This window comes from Schistocerca gregaria, chromosome 5, assembly GCF_023897955.1.
Source record: "Schistocerca gregaria isolate iqSchGreg1 chromosome 5, iqSchGreg1.2, whole genome shotgun sequence".
In the NCBI taxonomy this organism is placed as follows: Eukaryota; Metazoa; Arthropoda; class Insecta; order Orthoptera; family Acrididae; genus Schistocerca; species Schistocerca gregaria.
This window is the reverse complement of record NC_064924.1, coordinates 198,058,566-198,072,147: the sequence shown is the minus strand read 5'-3', so window position 1 is coordinate 198,072,147 and position 13,582 is coordinate 198,058,566. Positions and strand designations below refer to the sequence as shown.

General features: G+C 36.1%; 1 protein-coding gene across 3 annotated transcripts in view; it reads right to left on the bottom strand.

Moving 5' to 3' along the window:
• LOC126271857 (zinc finger protein 239-like) overlaps nucleotides 1–13,582 on the bottom strand; it is a 260,845-nt gene that overhangs the window by 72,761 nt on the left and 174,502 nt on the right. For all 3 annotated transcript variants that reach the window (XM_049974191.1, XM_049974192.1, XM_049974193.1), the window contains exon 7: nucleotides 2,464–2,583. In XM_049974191.1, coding sequence (XP_049830148.1) covers nucleotides 2,464–2,583 — 120 coding nt within the window. The remainder of the gene's footprint in view (nucleotides 1–2,463; nucleotides 2,584–13,582) is intronic.

Here is a 13,582-nt window from a genome sequence, read left to right as displayed (position 1 = left end):
GTTTCGAGAGAGTCTGGATCTTAAACTGTAGGCATTGTTTAAGAAGGGATTGTCTGAAATTCCATTCCTAAGGAGCTGAAATAGGGGATGAAAGACTTTTTGAAAGTATGTCACTAATTAGGGAATTTTGAAGCTAGAACTACAAAAACTGACATTTGGTTTCTCAGTCAGAAAATAAAAAAATACGCGTTTCAGCATTTTTGGAAATTCAACCACTAAGGGCTTACAACACAGAGTAAATAATTACTACAAAACTAATAAAGGATTTTTAAGGCTACATCTATAACAACTGGTATTTGACTTCTCAGAAATAAGAAAAAACACATTTCAATGTCTCTAGAAATTCAACCCCTGAGGCGATGAACATTTTTAAGACAATATTTTGTTACATTAGAGAAAGTTTAAAGCTAAACTTATAAAAATTGATATTTCACTTCCCAGTTAGATATAAAGGAATATTGTTATGGGATGAAGTTGCTACGGATATATCTCCACAAGAACACAAAACACATGATAAACAAAAACTTTGGACTCCACGTACAAGAATCACTTTTAGGTCAGAACTACATTCAGAAAAAAACCATGATTATATAGTCTTAATTAGCATGAAAAGCTTAGAAGGTGTTGCAGTTTGTGAACAATAGAAAAATTCAGTTAAATAAATACAAAAAATATCTGCAGGCCAGACAATCTATATGAGAGAAGCAGCGGGCGCTAAGCAAGTCTAAGATATCTACAGTAAGATATAAGGCTGACTGAGTGACTGACCAACACATGGACTGAGACCAATTAACTGAATTGCTATGCCTTAACTAATAATGCTAACTAGCAATGCTCTTAAAGAGGACTTAATACTTGAACCTATCTGTTCATTAATCATAAGTGTGGAATGGCTGCACTTTCACAAAGTTCTGAAAAAAGAATATTTCAAATTCATTCCATGACACTGCATTTCTTTCTTAAAGGACTGCTATTTGATACTTACAAACATCCAGGTATATTGTCAAGTGTACAGGTGAAACTGGAAATACAGGCACAAGAGAGGAAACTGGACCAGCACAAAACCGACACAAGTAGTCTATTTGTATTGATAGATTAGATTAAATATTGTGTTTGTTCCAGAGACCAATAGCAAGAAGATGGTCAAGAATGTGAAATATGTCACAAAAAATACATTATGAGAAATGTTATCCTAAGTTTCTGACAATCTGAATACTGTGGAATGGAATGAAATGGAATGAAAATAATTTATATGTGGAGGTTATTAAGCCAAATAGTAGAGGCACTGAGGTTTTGACAGGCACATAAGACTGAAAGCTTCACTAGCTTTTGGACAAATTCTTTTCCAAGCCACATACATAAGTACATACACAAACCTATCCAACTATATTCTGCCAAACAATCCTTTTAACAGAAATGTGACATCTACATGGTTGAATTTGTTTGTTAGTTCATTTTGGGGAGAGGGAGAAGGTAATTTCAAGCTTAGGCAGCATTTACGGAACAGGGTGAGGGACTACCTTTTAGTTGGGAAAAAGGATGCTTTTCTGAATTAGTGCAGACAAATGGAGCAAGATCTCATTTGGGATAGGATGTCACTAGGGAGGAGGAAAGAAATGTAAATGATGCCAGTGAGTGATGAGTAATTTATAGAGGAATACTGGACGTAAAAATGAAAGGGTATTTTACGAGGGGAAAGTAAAGAAATGAAATGAAAACGTGAAATAGGTGTTGGAAATGGACATATGAAAGCATTAGAGGGTTATAAATGGAACTTTGGTAACAAAAAGTTTGGGAACTTGGGCTGTAAGATGGTCTGTGATTTGATGACATAAGTTTGTGCATTACCAATTGCTGCTAGCAGGAAAATAGGAGACTGACATGAAATGATGATGGGAACACTGTGTAGAGGAAGGGTGCATCGATTTTGAAGTAAAATACAGTAATTTTCTACTTAGGTAATGTTTAAGTATGATCTATCAGTTGGCAGATAGCGTGTGCTACAGTTGAAGTGTCATGAGCAGTGCTACAGGGAGCCACAAAAGTCCACTGAGACCATGCTGGCCAGAGACGGTAATATATGTGCAAAACAAAGGCAAAAAGGAAACAGGGAAAGATATGGGTGGTAAATAAGAGAAAGCTAATGCAGATGGAAAATACAATACATTACAAAAGTAAAGATGACATGAGGTCTAGGACAGAAGTAAGTGATGTAAATATGTCAATGCAAATCTACACAGTGTCTGGCAGTCCCACTGCTCATTACTTCTCTCTGACAAATGAATGTTCATCTTCAAAATTCCTTTTGATATTTTCAGTTCCTTGTCACACTCAACAACGCATTTTGTTGCACTTTTTTTTTCTATCCACAAAATAACAAAAACACTTTTCACTTACAAAAAGCTAAAATCAAAACAATTTCTCCATATAATATCCTCAAGCAGTTTCAAATAAAAGACAAACCTGAATGAATTTTCTCATGTTCTCTAGCTGCTGCTTCAGACACAGACACATGGTTGCAAACTGTGCACGGGATTAAGTTTTCTGTTGAATGATTTATGCGAATATGAACACCAAGATTAGCTGAAACAAACAAAATGTTATTAACAACAAAGAACAGGAAACAAATATCCTTTTTCTGGTAAATATCACCAAAAGTATCATATTATTTTGGACAAGTGTGAAGTAAAATAATAACTAAAAGAAAGTTGGTTAGAGCACCTTTGAGCTTTGTTACACAGGTTGCTGTTCAACATACAATGCACTTGTCTTTCCTTAACTTGAGAATCAACTTGGCAGTTATGCAAGAGACTGCAGTTTAGCGTGTGTTCCAAATAATTAGTAAATCTAGCCTGTTTCATTCTATATGAGAACCAATATAAAAGTGCAATTTTTGCAGAATTGTCATCACTCCAATATACAACAGAGTAATGACAATTTAACATGTGTTCTGTTACAGCTATTGTGTTGCTCAGGTGCGGTGCTTTGTAAGACGAAATATTGTGGTTTGTAATCAAACAAAATAAGAATGAAAAATTGTCCTAAAAAATGATATCTTTTTTTTTAAGGTGCATACAAAAGTATGATAAATATGGCAGCAAACATTACAATGGCACAAGAGATCTTTTGGATGAAATTAAATTAATCACACAAATATGTACAAATAATAGAGATTTCCCATCTACAACTGACCATCTGCTCAATAATACAAAAAAGAAGCAAACAGAAATGAAATAACTCAATTGTTATCAACAGATACAAAAAATACAAAATGTTTCAGCAGTCCCTTTATCAGAAGAGCCTACTATAAAACTGGTACACAATTCAAAATATATAACATTAAAATAAGTTTCTACATGAATAACAAAACCCAGCATTAAATTCCTCACAGTTGCAACAAAAACAAGCAATCAGGTATTTACAAGATCATATGCACAATCTATTTTAGGTTTTACATAAGAAAGACATATAAATTGGTCGTTATATGGTGCAATGAATTCACTTAAGCTCTATTTCTAGATGCACACCACAAGTCTGCAATGGAACTTACCTTCATGGTAGCAAACAATCTACCAGATGTCACTAAAGTATCTCACATCTGCTATACACAGTCCTCAGGCTCAAAACATAATAGAGGTGCTAGAAGCTTGTGGGCAACAGATTTTCCAACCTGTCATTCCTCTGTCATACTCTAAGTTATTTGCCTGTTTATGTAAACAAAAAATAACATAGCATTTGCTTCTTTAATATATCCTAGAATCACAAATTACAGTGTATCATTTCAGTAACATAGTACAGTCGTAAGCTTGTTAAATTATTTGAAGTATGACTGCAAATGTGGAAGTTTTTCATCAATGCAGTAGAGGAGAATTTCATCATTAAATCAATATAATCACTGATAATACTTTATTTCTCTATTAATCTTATCTGAGATGCTTTATTTATGAAATTACCACCTGTATCATTCATTTGACAATATAGTGCTTTGTGGCGACATTCTTGCATAAATGTTTCACAGAGTTCTTGCCACAACACATTTGAGTTCAGTTTCAAGCTTTGGATGATTTCCTCCCTCATCATCATCATCATCATCAGTTTTCTATGGTCATTTGTAACTTTATTTTTTCATTTAATTATGTGGAGGAGGTGTTGAGAAGTCGGGGAACTTCCATGTGTCCAGAGACTGTGTCAATAAATATGGCAGAAGAACACTGATGGCAATGTTGGTTTTGTGAAGGTGGATGACTCACCATCTCTGTGCTACAACCTGGACAACCTACTCACTATGAATTAACTGGTATGAAAAGTACATCTAAACTACATTAATCTGTTGTCTTTCACCATGGAGTGCTCATCTGCATACACTACTATAGGTATAGCCACTGTACCAGTTTAAGCAGTTGTTCCACATTCTTATTTCAATGGCTTCTTTGATAACAGAATCCCAACAGGTAAATGCAAAGGATAATATTTCTGTTTCATTCAGCATAATCATATATTTGCTCATGAGGTCACACTAGTCAACAGCAGATTTGTTGAAATTGCAATATTTAATGCACAGGTGCTCTGTGCAGCATTCTTGAATCATTTGTATTGACTGACCAATGTAACTGCTACCAAATTCACAAGGAGTTTTATAAATTTCACGAACATCAAGACCAACCTGTCTTTCACTGGGCATGGCACGACTTTAAATTTTTGGATGGTCAGAAAATGGATTGAACACTATGCCTGCATAAAAATCAGCCTATTTCATTTGCTGTCAAAAGAAATGTTATAGGCTGATCATCTTCTGATGATTGAGTATACCTGTGTTTTTGTTTCCTAGACATGAGCAAGTTAAAATCTTGTACACTATTGTCATTTTACTGGGATACATTTCATAGATATCTGATCTTGAACTCCAGTTGTTCCTTACTACATTTTAGCTCTGTATATCAATATGTTTCAAACTGCTTTGTTCTGGGCTGGATGATGACAGGTTTGAGCACTGGAATATCATCCAGCATGTGATGGCTACTGGTAAACAGAGTGGCCTAGCTGCCCATCTGTTTTCGCTCAAGTAAAACATCTAGAAACTGTAATTTTTCTACTCTTTCCACCTCAGCAATGATCATGATATTAGAGTGCATACCATTCATATGATCATATGATTGATGAACAGATGAAGAACTTCTATTCCATGCGGCCAGACCATAAAACCACTGCCAACATAGCAAAAGAAGCAAGATGGATGAAGAGGTGCTGTTTTAATGTGTATTTCTAGAAATACAGTGTAAAAAAATTAGATACTGCTGGAGACAATGAAGAATCCATGGCTATTCTTTCAGTCACTTCATAAAATTTACCATTATACAAAACTTAGTGGGAGTGAAGTTGTCTGCTAATAATTTTAATGTATTTTTGTTTAATTATGTCCAGCAACATTTCAGAGTTTTTAATGTGATGTTCACACTGACAAACTATTGGCTTGAGTAACTTGGTTAGTTATTTTGCAAGCCTGTACATTGGAAAGGTACATAGTATTAATGTTAGGTCACAATAGAATTTCTTCTTTATGGAATTTAGTCAAAATTCACAGCCTTGGTAGCCTAGGAGATCGTATTCACAGATTCTTTAGCACATTGTCCATTAGGCCAAAGTTACTCAGTACCTTTGCTGTTTTTCTGTTAGTGATAAAGGAGGTTTTTTATGTACTACCTTCCAAAAATAATGACACTTTATCATGATACACTGTGGCATTAAAAGTGACTGTGCATTTACTTTGTCAGTGGAAAGCACAATTATATCTTTGTCTCTCTGCATAACATGAACTCCTCCTCTCTCTGCTCTACTAATATTTGACAGCTTGGCTGTTACTAATATGTGACTTGTAGCAAGCCTAGCATCATCAATGACATCCTGTCAAAGATACCATACTGTCTGTTTCAGTCCACTGACTATGTCTATAATACGAAGAATGTGTGGTGTAAGAGCAAAGTTCAAACCTCTGTCAAGAACCGAGATGTTTCTTTTGTCAAGATTCTTGTGTGAGAAGTGATGGTTGTGTGTACTATCTTGCTAGGTAACACTTGTACTTATTCTGCAGGAAGGTGCTCAAATTTATTTGTTTGATATGCTGAGATGACCTCTTTGATATGCTGCTTTGGTCTTATCAAGGTTAGAGGGTTGTGAGAGAAAGAGAAAGCAATTACATAAAATGTGGGCATATCATGTATGCCAAACTTTTTCTTTAATTTTTTGCTGGACTAGTAACATAAGTAAGTTGCTAGTTGTATGTCTGAAACAAATTGGACTTAGAAAAGAAAAGAAAATATTGTGCCTCAAGGTAGCATATTACTAGCAACAATATCTCTAACCTACAAGCTACAGTCATGGACAGCCCTTCACAAACTCTGCTGATCTGTCAAGAGACTTACAAATTTGAAGAAACTGTACAGTGCTCCTGTTAATTCTGAAATAGCATAGTGGAAATAGTAATAATAATGTTGATATGTATTAAATGAAACCATTTTTCCTGAAAATTTGTATTGACTGACCAATGTAACTGCTACCAAATTCACAATGAATTTGTGTACATAGCATTTGTGTACATAGCATATGATATTCTTATGTTGTGGCTATGTTTTAATGGCCCCCTGGAGCTGAGATACATAGATTGTTTCAGCAGGAAGTGATGTGTAGACGGCTTTAAATACTGCTCCACACAGCATGGAACAAATTTTTATTGGTCAAAGAGATTCAGTTCTTAGAATGTAACCCAAATGCTCACACACAAGTGTCAGCAAAGACAAATTATTAAATTCAAAAGTCAATTTTCATAAATTCCATCTGTGATTCCAATGTACTTCCAAACTCTCTTGACAACAATACAAATGGCTCTTCTGAGATTAAATTGGCATTTTGCTATGGGAGCAATGCTGTTCATAATCCGAATGATCAGTGATCATTTCACCATTTGTTTTTACTTCTCCTATGCAGACTTCATCTTTCAACCATCACCACAGGCAAAAATCTAAAGTCCAGAGAATTTGGTGGCCAAAAAGATGTGACCACATCTACTGATCTATCTTCTGAGCGATGTTAGGTTTAGATGAAGTGTCACTTGATAACTAGAATGTGCAGGGAACTCATCACATTATAAGCCAAAGGAACATCATCCAGTAATGCTGGAAGCCCGTTTTGAAGGAAGTCTACAAAACACTGCCCTATAAGAAAATGTGTTAACACAGCAGGCCTTGTCAAACTCACTACACATCTACAGAGAGGCATTCTTGAAAATGTGTCTCCAGAAAAGCATATGGGTTTTCACTAGACAACTTAAGTGAGTTATGAGTTTTATTGACATTGCCAAAAGTGAAAGTGGCCTATACAGTAAACAGTATTAATAGGATCTGCATTTAGTCAATTTACTGAATTCACAGTAAATGATAAAGATAGATTATGTGTATACATAATGTCCACCATATTCTTTTAGTGGAACTCCAATAAATGTAGAAATGCTGAGTGTGCTAGTTGAAGGACAACATTCTCCCAACTGAATAATGTTTATACTTCATCCACACACTATTCATTCAAACATTCAGATGAAATATATCTGCTCAGCACTGCAAAACTCCTGCACAGTTAAGTGAAAACATGAGTAACACACTCCTGAATCTGGTACTCTCTGGTTAGAAAATCATCTACCGTATTCTATACTTGCAGCAGCAGTAGAGTTTGAAACTTTTACACAAATATCATCGTGCAGCATTTGTAAGCACCTTTGGCATGTAAAGTGTGAAATGGCATTTTTATAAATTACATGTCTCACTTCCAAGTCCCCACAATGATGAAAGATGTCCATGGCATTTAGTAGTAAGTAAGTGCAGCAATACCCCACTATGGGAGATATTACAATATGTGCAGATGGGAGAATATCTTGAATCCAACACATCTATATGGTGGGACAGAGAGTGAACATCTCTAACTGTTGTGTGGTGCCACTTGTTACTTGGTGGCACGATTTGAAGATGTTTAGAAGACAAGAAGAAGAAGAAAAAAGGTCACAGCTACAATGGACGCAGTGACAAATGGCCACTGAATTAGCTTGTGCAGAGACTACTTGTCTTGATCTTATCCAAGCTACATCATTTTCATCTGACAACTCACATTGTATATGAGATTATATATTGAGATTGAGATTAGATTAGATTAGATTAATACTTGTTCCATAGATCATGAATACGACACTTCGTAATGATGTGGAACGTGTCAGGTTAATAAAAGATGTCTGTACAAGACATTAAATTACACAAAATATTGCATGACACTAATGTTTAAGCTAGTTGTTTTTTCCCCTTCTCCTACCTTAATTTATATCTAAAACTTCAGCCAGTGAGTAGAAGGGGTTGTCATCTAGAAATTCTTTTAATTTATTTTTAAATGTTGGTTGACTATCTGTCAACCAACAGCTTTTATTGCTGTTTGGTAGGTGACCCAAGACTTTTGTGGCAGCATAATTTACCCCTTTCTGTGCCAAAGTCAGATTTAAGATTGCATAGTGAAGATCATCCTTTCTCCTGGTGTTATAGCTATGCACACTGCTACTACTTTTGAACTGGGATGGATTATTAACAACAAATTTCATAAGTGAATATATACACTGTGAGCATCCCTAGATCCTTAAATGGATGTCTGCAGGATGACCGTGGGTGAGATCCAACAATTATTCTGGTTACACGTTTTTGAGCAATGAATACCTTTCTACTCAACGATGAATTACCCCAGAATATGATGCCATACGAAAGCAGTGAATGAAAGTAGGCATAGTAAGGTAATTTACTGAGATCCTTATCACCAAAATTTGCAATAACCCTAATAGCATACGTAGCTGAACTCATACGTTCCAGCAGACCATGTATTGCTTCCAGTTTAACCTCTCATCAATGGACACACCTAAAAATTTTGAAAATTCTACCTTAGCTACAGACTTCTCTTCAAAGTCTATATTTATTACTGGAGTTGTGCCATTTACTGTACGGAACTGTATATACTGTGTTTTATCAAAATTTAAAGGGAGTCCGTTTGCTGAGAACCACTTAATAATCTTGTGAAAAACATCATTTACAATTACATCACTTAGTTCTTAGTTTTTTGATGTTATTACTATACTTGTATCATCAGAAAAAAGGACTAACTTTGCATCTTCATCAATGTGGAATGGTAAGTCATTAATGTATATCAAGAACAGCAAAGGACCCAAGACCAAACCCTGTGGGACCCCGTACTTGATAGCCCCCCAGTTTGAGGAATCAGCTGTTGTTTTAGCATTACATGAATCACTTATTTCAACTTTCTGCATTCTTCCAGTTAAGTATGAATTAAACCATTTGTGCACTGCCCCCCTCAAACCATAACGATTTAGCTTATCTCAAAGAATTCCATGATTTACACAATCAAAGGCCTTTGAGAGATCACAAAAAGTACCAATGGGTGATGTCCGGTTATTCAGAGCATTTAATATTTGATCAGTGAAAGTGTATATAGCATTTCCTGTTGAAAAGCCTTTCTGAAAACCAAACTGACATTTTGTTAGTACCTTATTTTTACAAATATGGGAGGCTACTCTTGAATACATTACTTTCTCAAAAATTTTTGATAGTGCTGTCAGAAGAGAGATTGGACGATAGTGTTGATATCCGATATATCCCCCTTTTTATGCAATGGTTTTACAATGGCATATTTCAGTCTGTCGGGGAAAACACCCTGCTCCAAAGAGCTATTACATACGTGGCTGAGAATCCGACTTATCTGCGGGGAACAAGCTTTAAGTATCTTGCTGGAAATGCCATCAATTCCATAAGAGCTCTTACTTTTCAGTGAGTTTATTATTTTACTGATTTCAGAGAGAGTGGTTGGTGGAAATACAATTGTTTCAAACTGCACAGGTATGGCCTCTTCTATTAGAAGCCTCGCCTCTTCTAGTGAAGATCTAGATACTATTTACTCCACAACATTTAAAAAATGATTATTGAAAATATTTTCAATTTCTGATTGTTTGTTAGTACACCTGTCATTCAGTTTTATGGCGCTAAAGTCTTCCTGTGCTCTTGGTTGCCCTGTTTCCCTTTCAATTATATTCCAAATTGCTTAAATTTTATTATCAGGGTTACTGATCTCAGACATGATACACATGATTCTGGACTTTTTAATAACTTTTCTTAGTACCGCACAATAGTTTTTATAATATTGAACAATTACGGGGTCAGTACTCCCTCTTGCTGTTAGATACAATTCTCTTTTACGGTTGCAAGATATTCTTATTCCTTTAGTTAGCCAAGGTTTATTATATGTTTTCTTGGAATTATGTTTAACTATTTTCTTGGGAAAACAATTTTCATATACCCTTAAAAATGTATCGTGAAATAAGTTATATTTCAAGTTTGCATCAGGTTCCTTATACACTTCATCCCAGTCTAGCTGCTTTAGGCTTTCCCTAAAGTTTGCAATATTTATATTGTTAATTGAACGCAGTGCTTTGAAATTCTGATTTGATATACTGCATGGAGCTATGTCATGTACTGTAACTAACTGTGCACCATGATCTGAAAGACCATTCTCAACAGGATAAGCATTTATGTCCTTAAATTTATCTTGGTCTATCAAAAAGTTATCTATCAATGTCCTGCTGTTCTTTGTTATCCGAGTAGGAAAATCAACGACGGAGATCAAATTGAAAGAACTGAGTAATACTACAAGGTCATTCTTTCTATTACACTCTTTCAGGGAATCAACATTGAAGTCCCCACAAATGATAATTGGCTTCCCTCTGTCTGACAGATAGCACAACAAAGCATCCAAGTTTTCTAGAAATAGCTGGAAATTCCCTGAGGGAGACCTATACACTGTTACAATTATGAAAGTGCCATCATTTAGTTTTAGTTCAGTGGCACATGCTTTCCATATTTTAGTTTCTAAATTTTTTACACTGTGGAAGCTTTTGACATATATGGCAACTCCTCCTCTCATCATATTATCTCTACTTACATGTGGAGCTAATTTCTACCCATTGATGCCAACCTTTTGCATATCAGTGACAATGTGATGCTCAGACAGGAATAGACATCTATTACATTCTCAGTTTCTATATCTTCTAAACAAAGCAGAAGCTCATCAATTTTATTCTTCAATCCCCCAATATTTTGATGAAATGTACTATCATTATTTTTCACTTTACTTTTGTGAGTATCTTGAACTTTTTTAACATCTTTAGTACTTGCCTGGCTGAGTTTCCCACTGGACACTGATCTTACACTAAAAAAAGAGTTTCCACCATGAGATGTAGTTCCTCCCCCCTTTAAATTTCCTGCTATCAGCCCAGCCAGTTTACCCTTCCCCTTCTTGTTGAGGTGTAGGCCATGTCTACTATAGTCCCACCTACAGAGTGAATCAACAGGAACCACACCAATGTGTGACCCTGCACCAGATCCAAGTAGCCATTCCAACTCCAAATTATCCTGACAGAAGAGCTCAAATGAAGCTGGTCGTGGCGCTCCAGAACTGACACAAACCCAACACTGGTATGACTCGATGCTGATGAAATATTTGCCAGGTCACACTCTATGCTGTACCCCGGATCTCTGTCAATACTGTTGCCTGGCCCACCCACAATAACCACAGTATCTTCCTTAGTAAAGCCTCTACATAGTAAACCTAAATCTTCTGTAACCTGCCCCAGTCCAGCACTAGGTTTGAAAAAAACTTGTGACCTGGTATTCTGACCCAAATTCATCCTGCAGAAGTTGGTCCACACCCCTAGCATGCGAACTACCTAGCAACAAGACATACTTTCTCTTTGAAGACTTCCCTACCTTCTTATTCAATTTGCTGCTGAAAGCTTGTTGAGCCCTGTCTACATCTACTTCTGTGAGAGGCTCATCAGTTTCTGACTGAGGCAACAGGTCAAACCTATTTTGTACATTAATAACAAAGCTGTCAGAAGAATTTCTTGGCCTGTTCCTTATGCCTGTTGCCACTTCCCACCCCTGTTTACCCTTCTTCCCCCTTAACGTGCCCAGTTCTCGCCTAGCCTCATCTAACTCAGCCTGAAGGGCAGCAATTTTCCCCTCCTGTTCCACAATCTTTCTATCTCTACTGCATAGCCTACAGAACCACTGATGAGTCTCACTCATTTTCCCAATTCCCACACCACTACAATCGCCCCAATGAGAAAAGTTACTACATCCATCACACCAGACCCCGGAGCTAACGATTCTACGGCACGTCAGGCACTTTACACTCATGGTACAAACCGATTTTAGTGACAGAAAGACAATTAAGTTACCGGAAAACAATGAAAATACGTGTACGAAAAATTTGGCCTACTCACGACAATGTAAACAATGGTTCTGAACTTTATTACTGGAAATTACTTAAGAGATGACGATACTCTATAGATATAAAGGGGCAGCAAACGTATTTAGCACACTAAACTATCAGTAAATGCACTTAAAATTGTGGTATGAAGTTTAATCTGAAAGCTCAAAAGTTCGGCCTGGCCGCGATATGTAAAGAAAACGAACTTTACATGATTAATGTGAAAATACGCGAGTAAGACAAAAACTTTTAATGGTACACTTGAAGAGCACTGTAATTAATGTAATAAATTAGTTTAAAGTGTGAGAAACAGTTTATTACTACTTAAATTACTTATCTTGTACGGGAGCTGTGACTGAAATGTCCGTACAGCAGGCGCAGGGCTACCAACCTAACATGAGACATGACACTCTTTCATAAGAGAAACTATTAGTCCAAAAGTTTTAAAGTTCAATGGTTTACATCATTTAAGTACCTTGGAAGACAATTAATGCTCTCTTTCAGCACCCACAGTTAAGAGGAAATGGGTAGCATGGCCACCTCATTAAACATCAAGAACAGCAAACAAATGTAAATTTATTAAATTAATCTACAGATTTTGAACATAGAAGGACTACAGATCGCATGCAGAAATATAACGCTGACACCCATATCAAAAGCCACCATCGCTGCATTTTATTATGGTAACCATGAAAGAATTTGGAATAGCAGTGCTACAGAAACAGATAATAAGTAGATTTCACACAAATTTTGTCAGAACAACGTGGGAAAATGTGTCATTGACAAGGATGACCAGCATCAACAACAAACAATAAAGAAAGTAAACATCTGTGGTATAATGAAATAAAGTGAACTACAAGAATAAAATTATTTTCAAGTACTACCTAAACGATGAATCTAAGAGAACTGAACTATAAAAGTGGAGTTACAGATTATACTTTGCTGTCCATAGCAACTCTGAGAAAAACTGTAAATATGACTATGTTCAAGTCAAACTGAACATGGCAATATAAGAAGATTTCATTGTTTGACTAAGAAGATTTCCTGTCTTGGGTCAGAGGATTACAACTGACTCAGCAGTCCACAACACCACTACTGCATCTGACAATCAACATCAGAGTGGCTCATCTCCAAACAACGTCCATAGCTCAGCTCACTGACATACTACTTAGGCTACACATATACTGATCTGTGGTACTGCAGCACAGTGAGATGTTTTCATCAT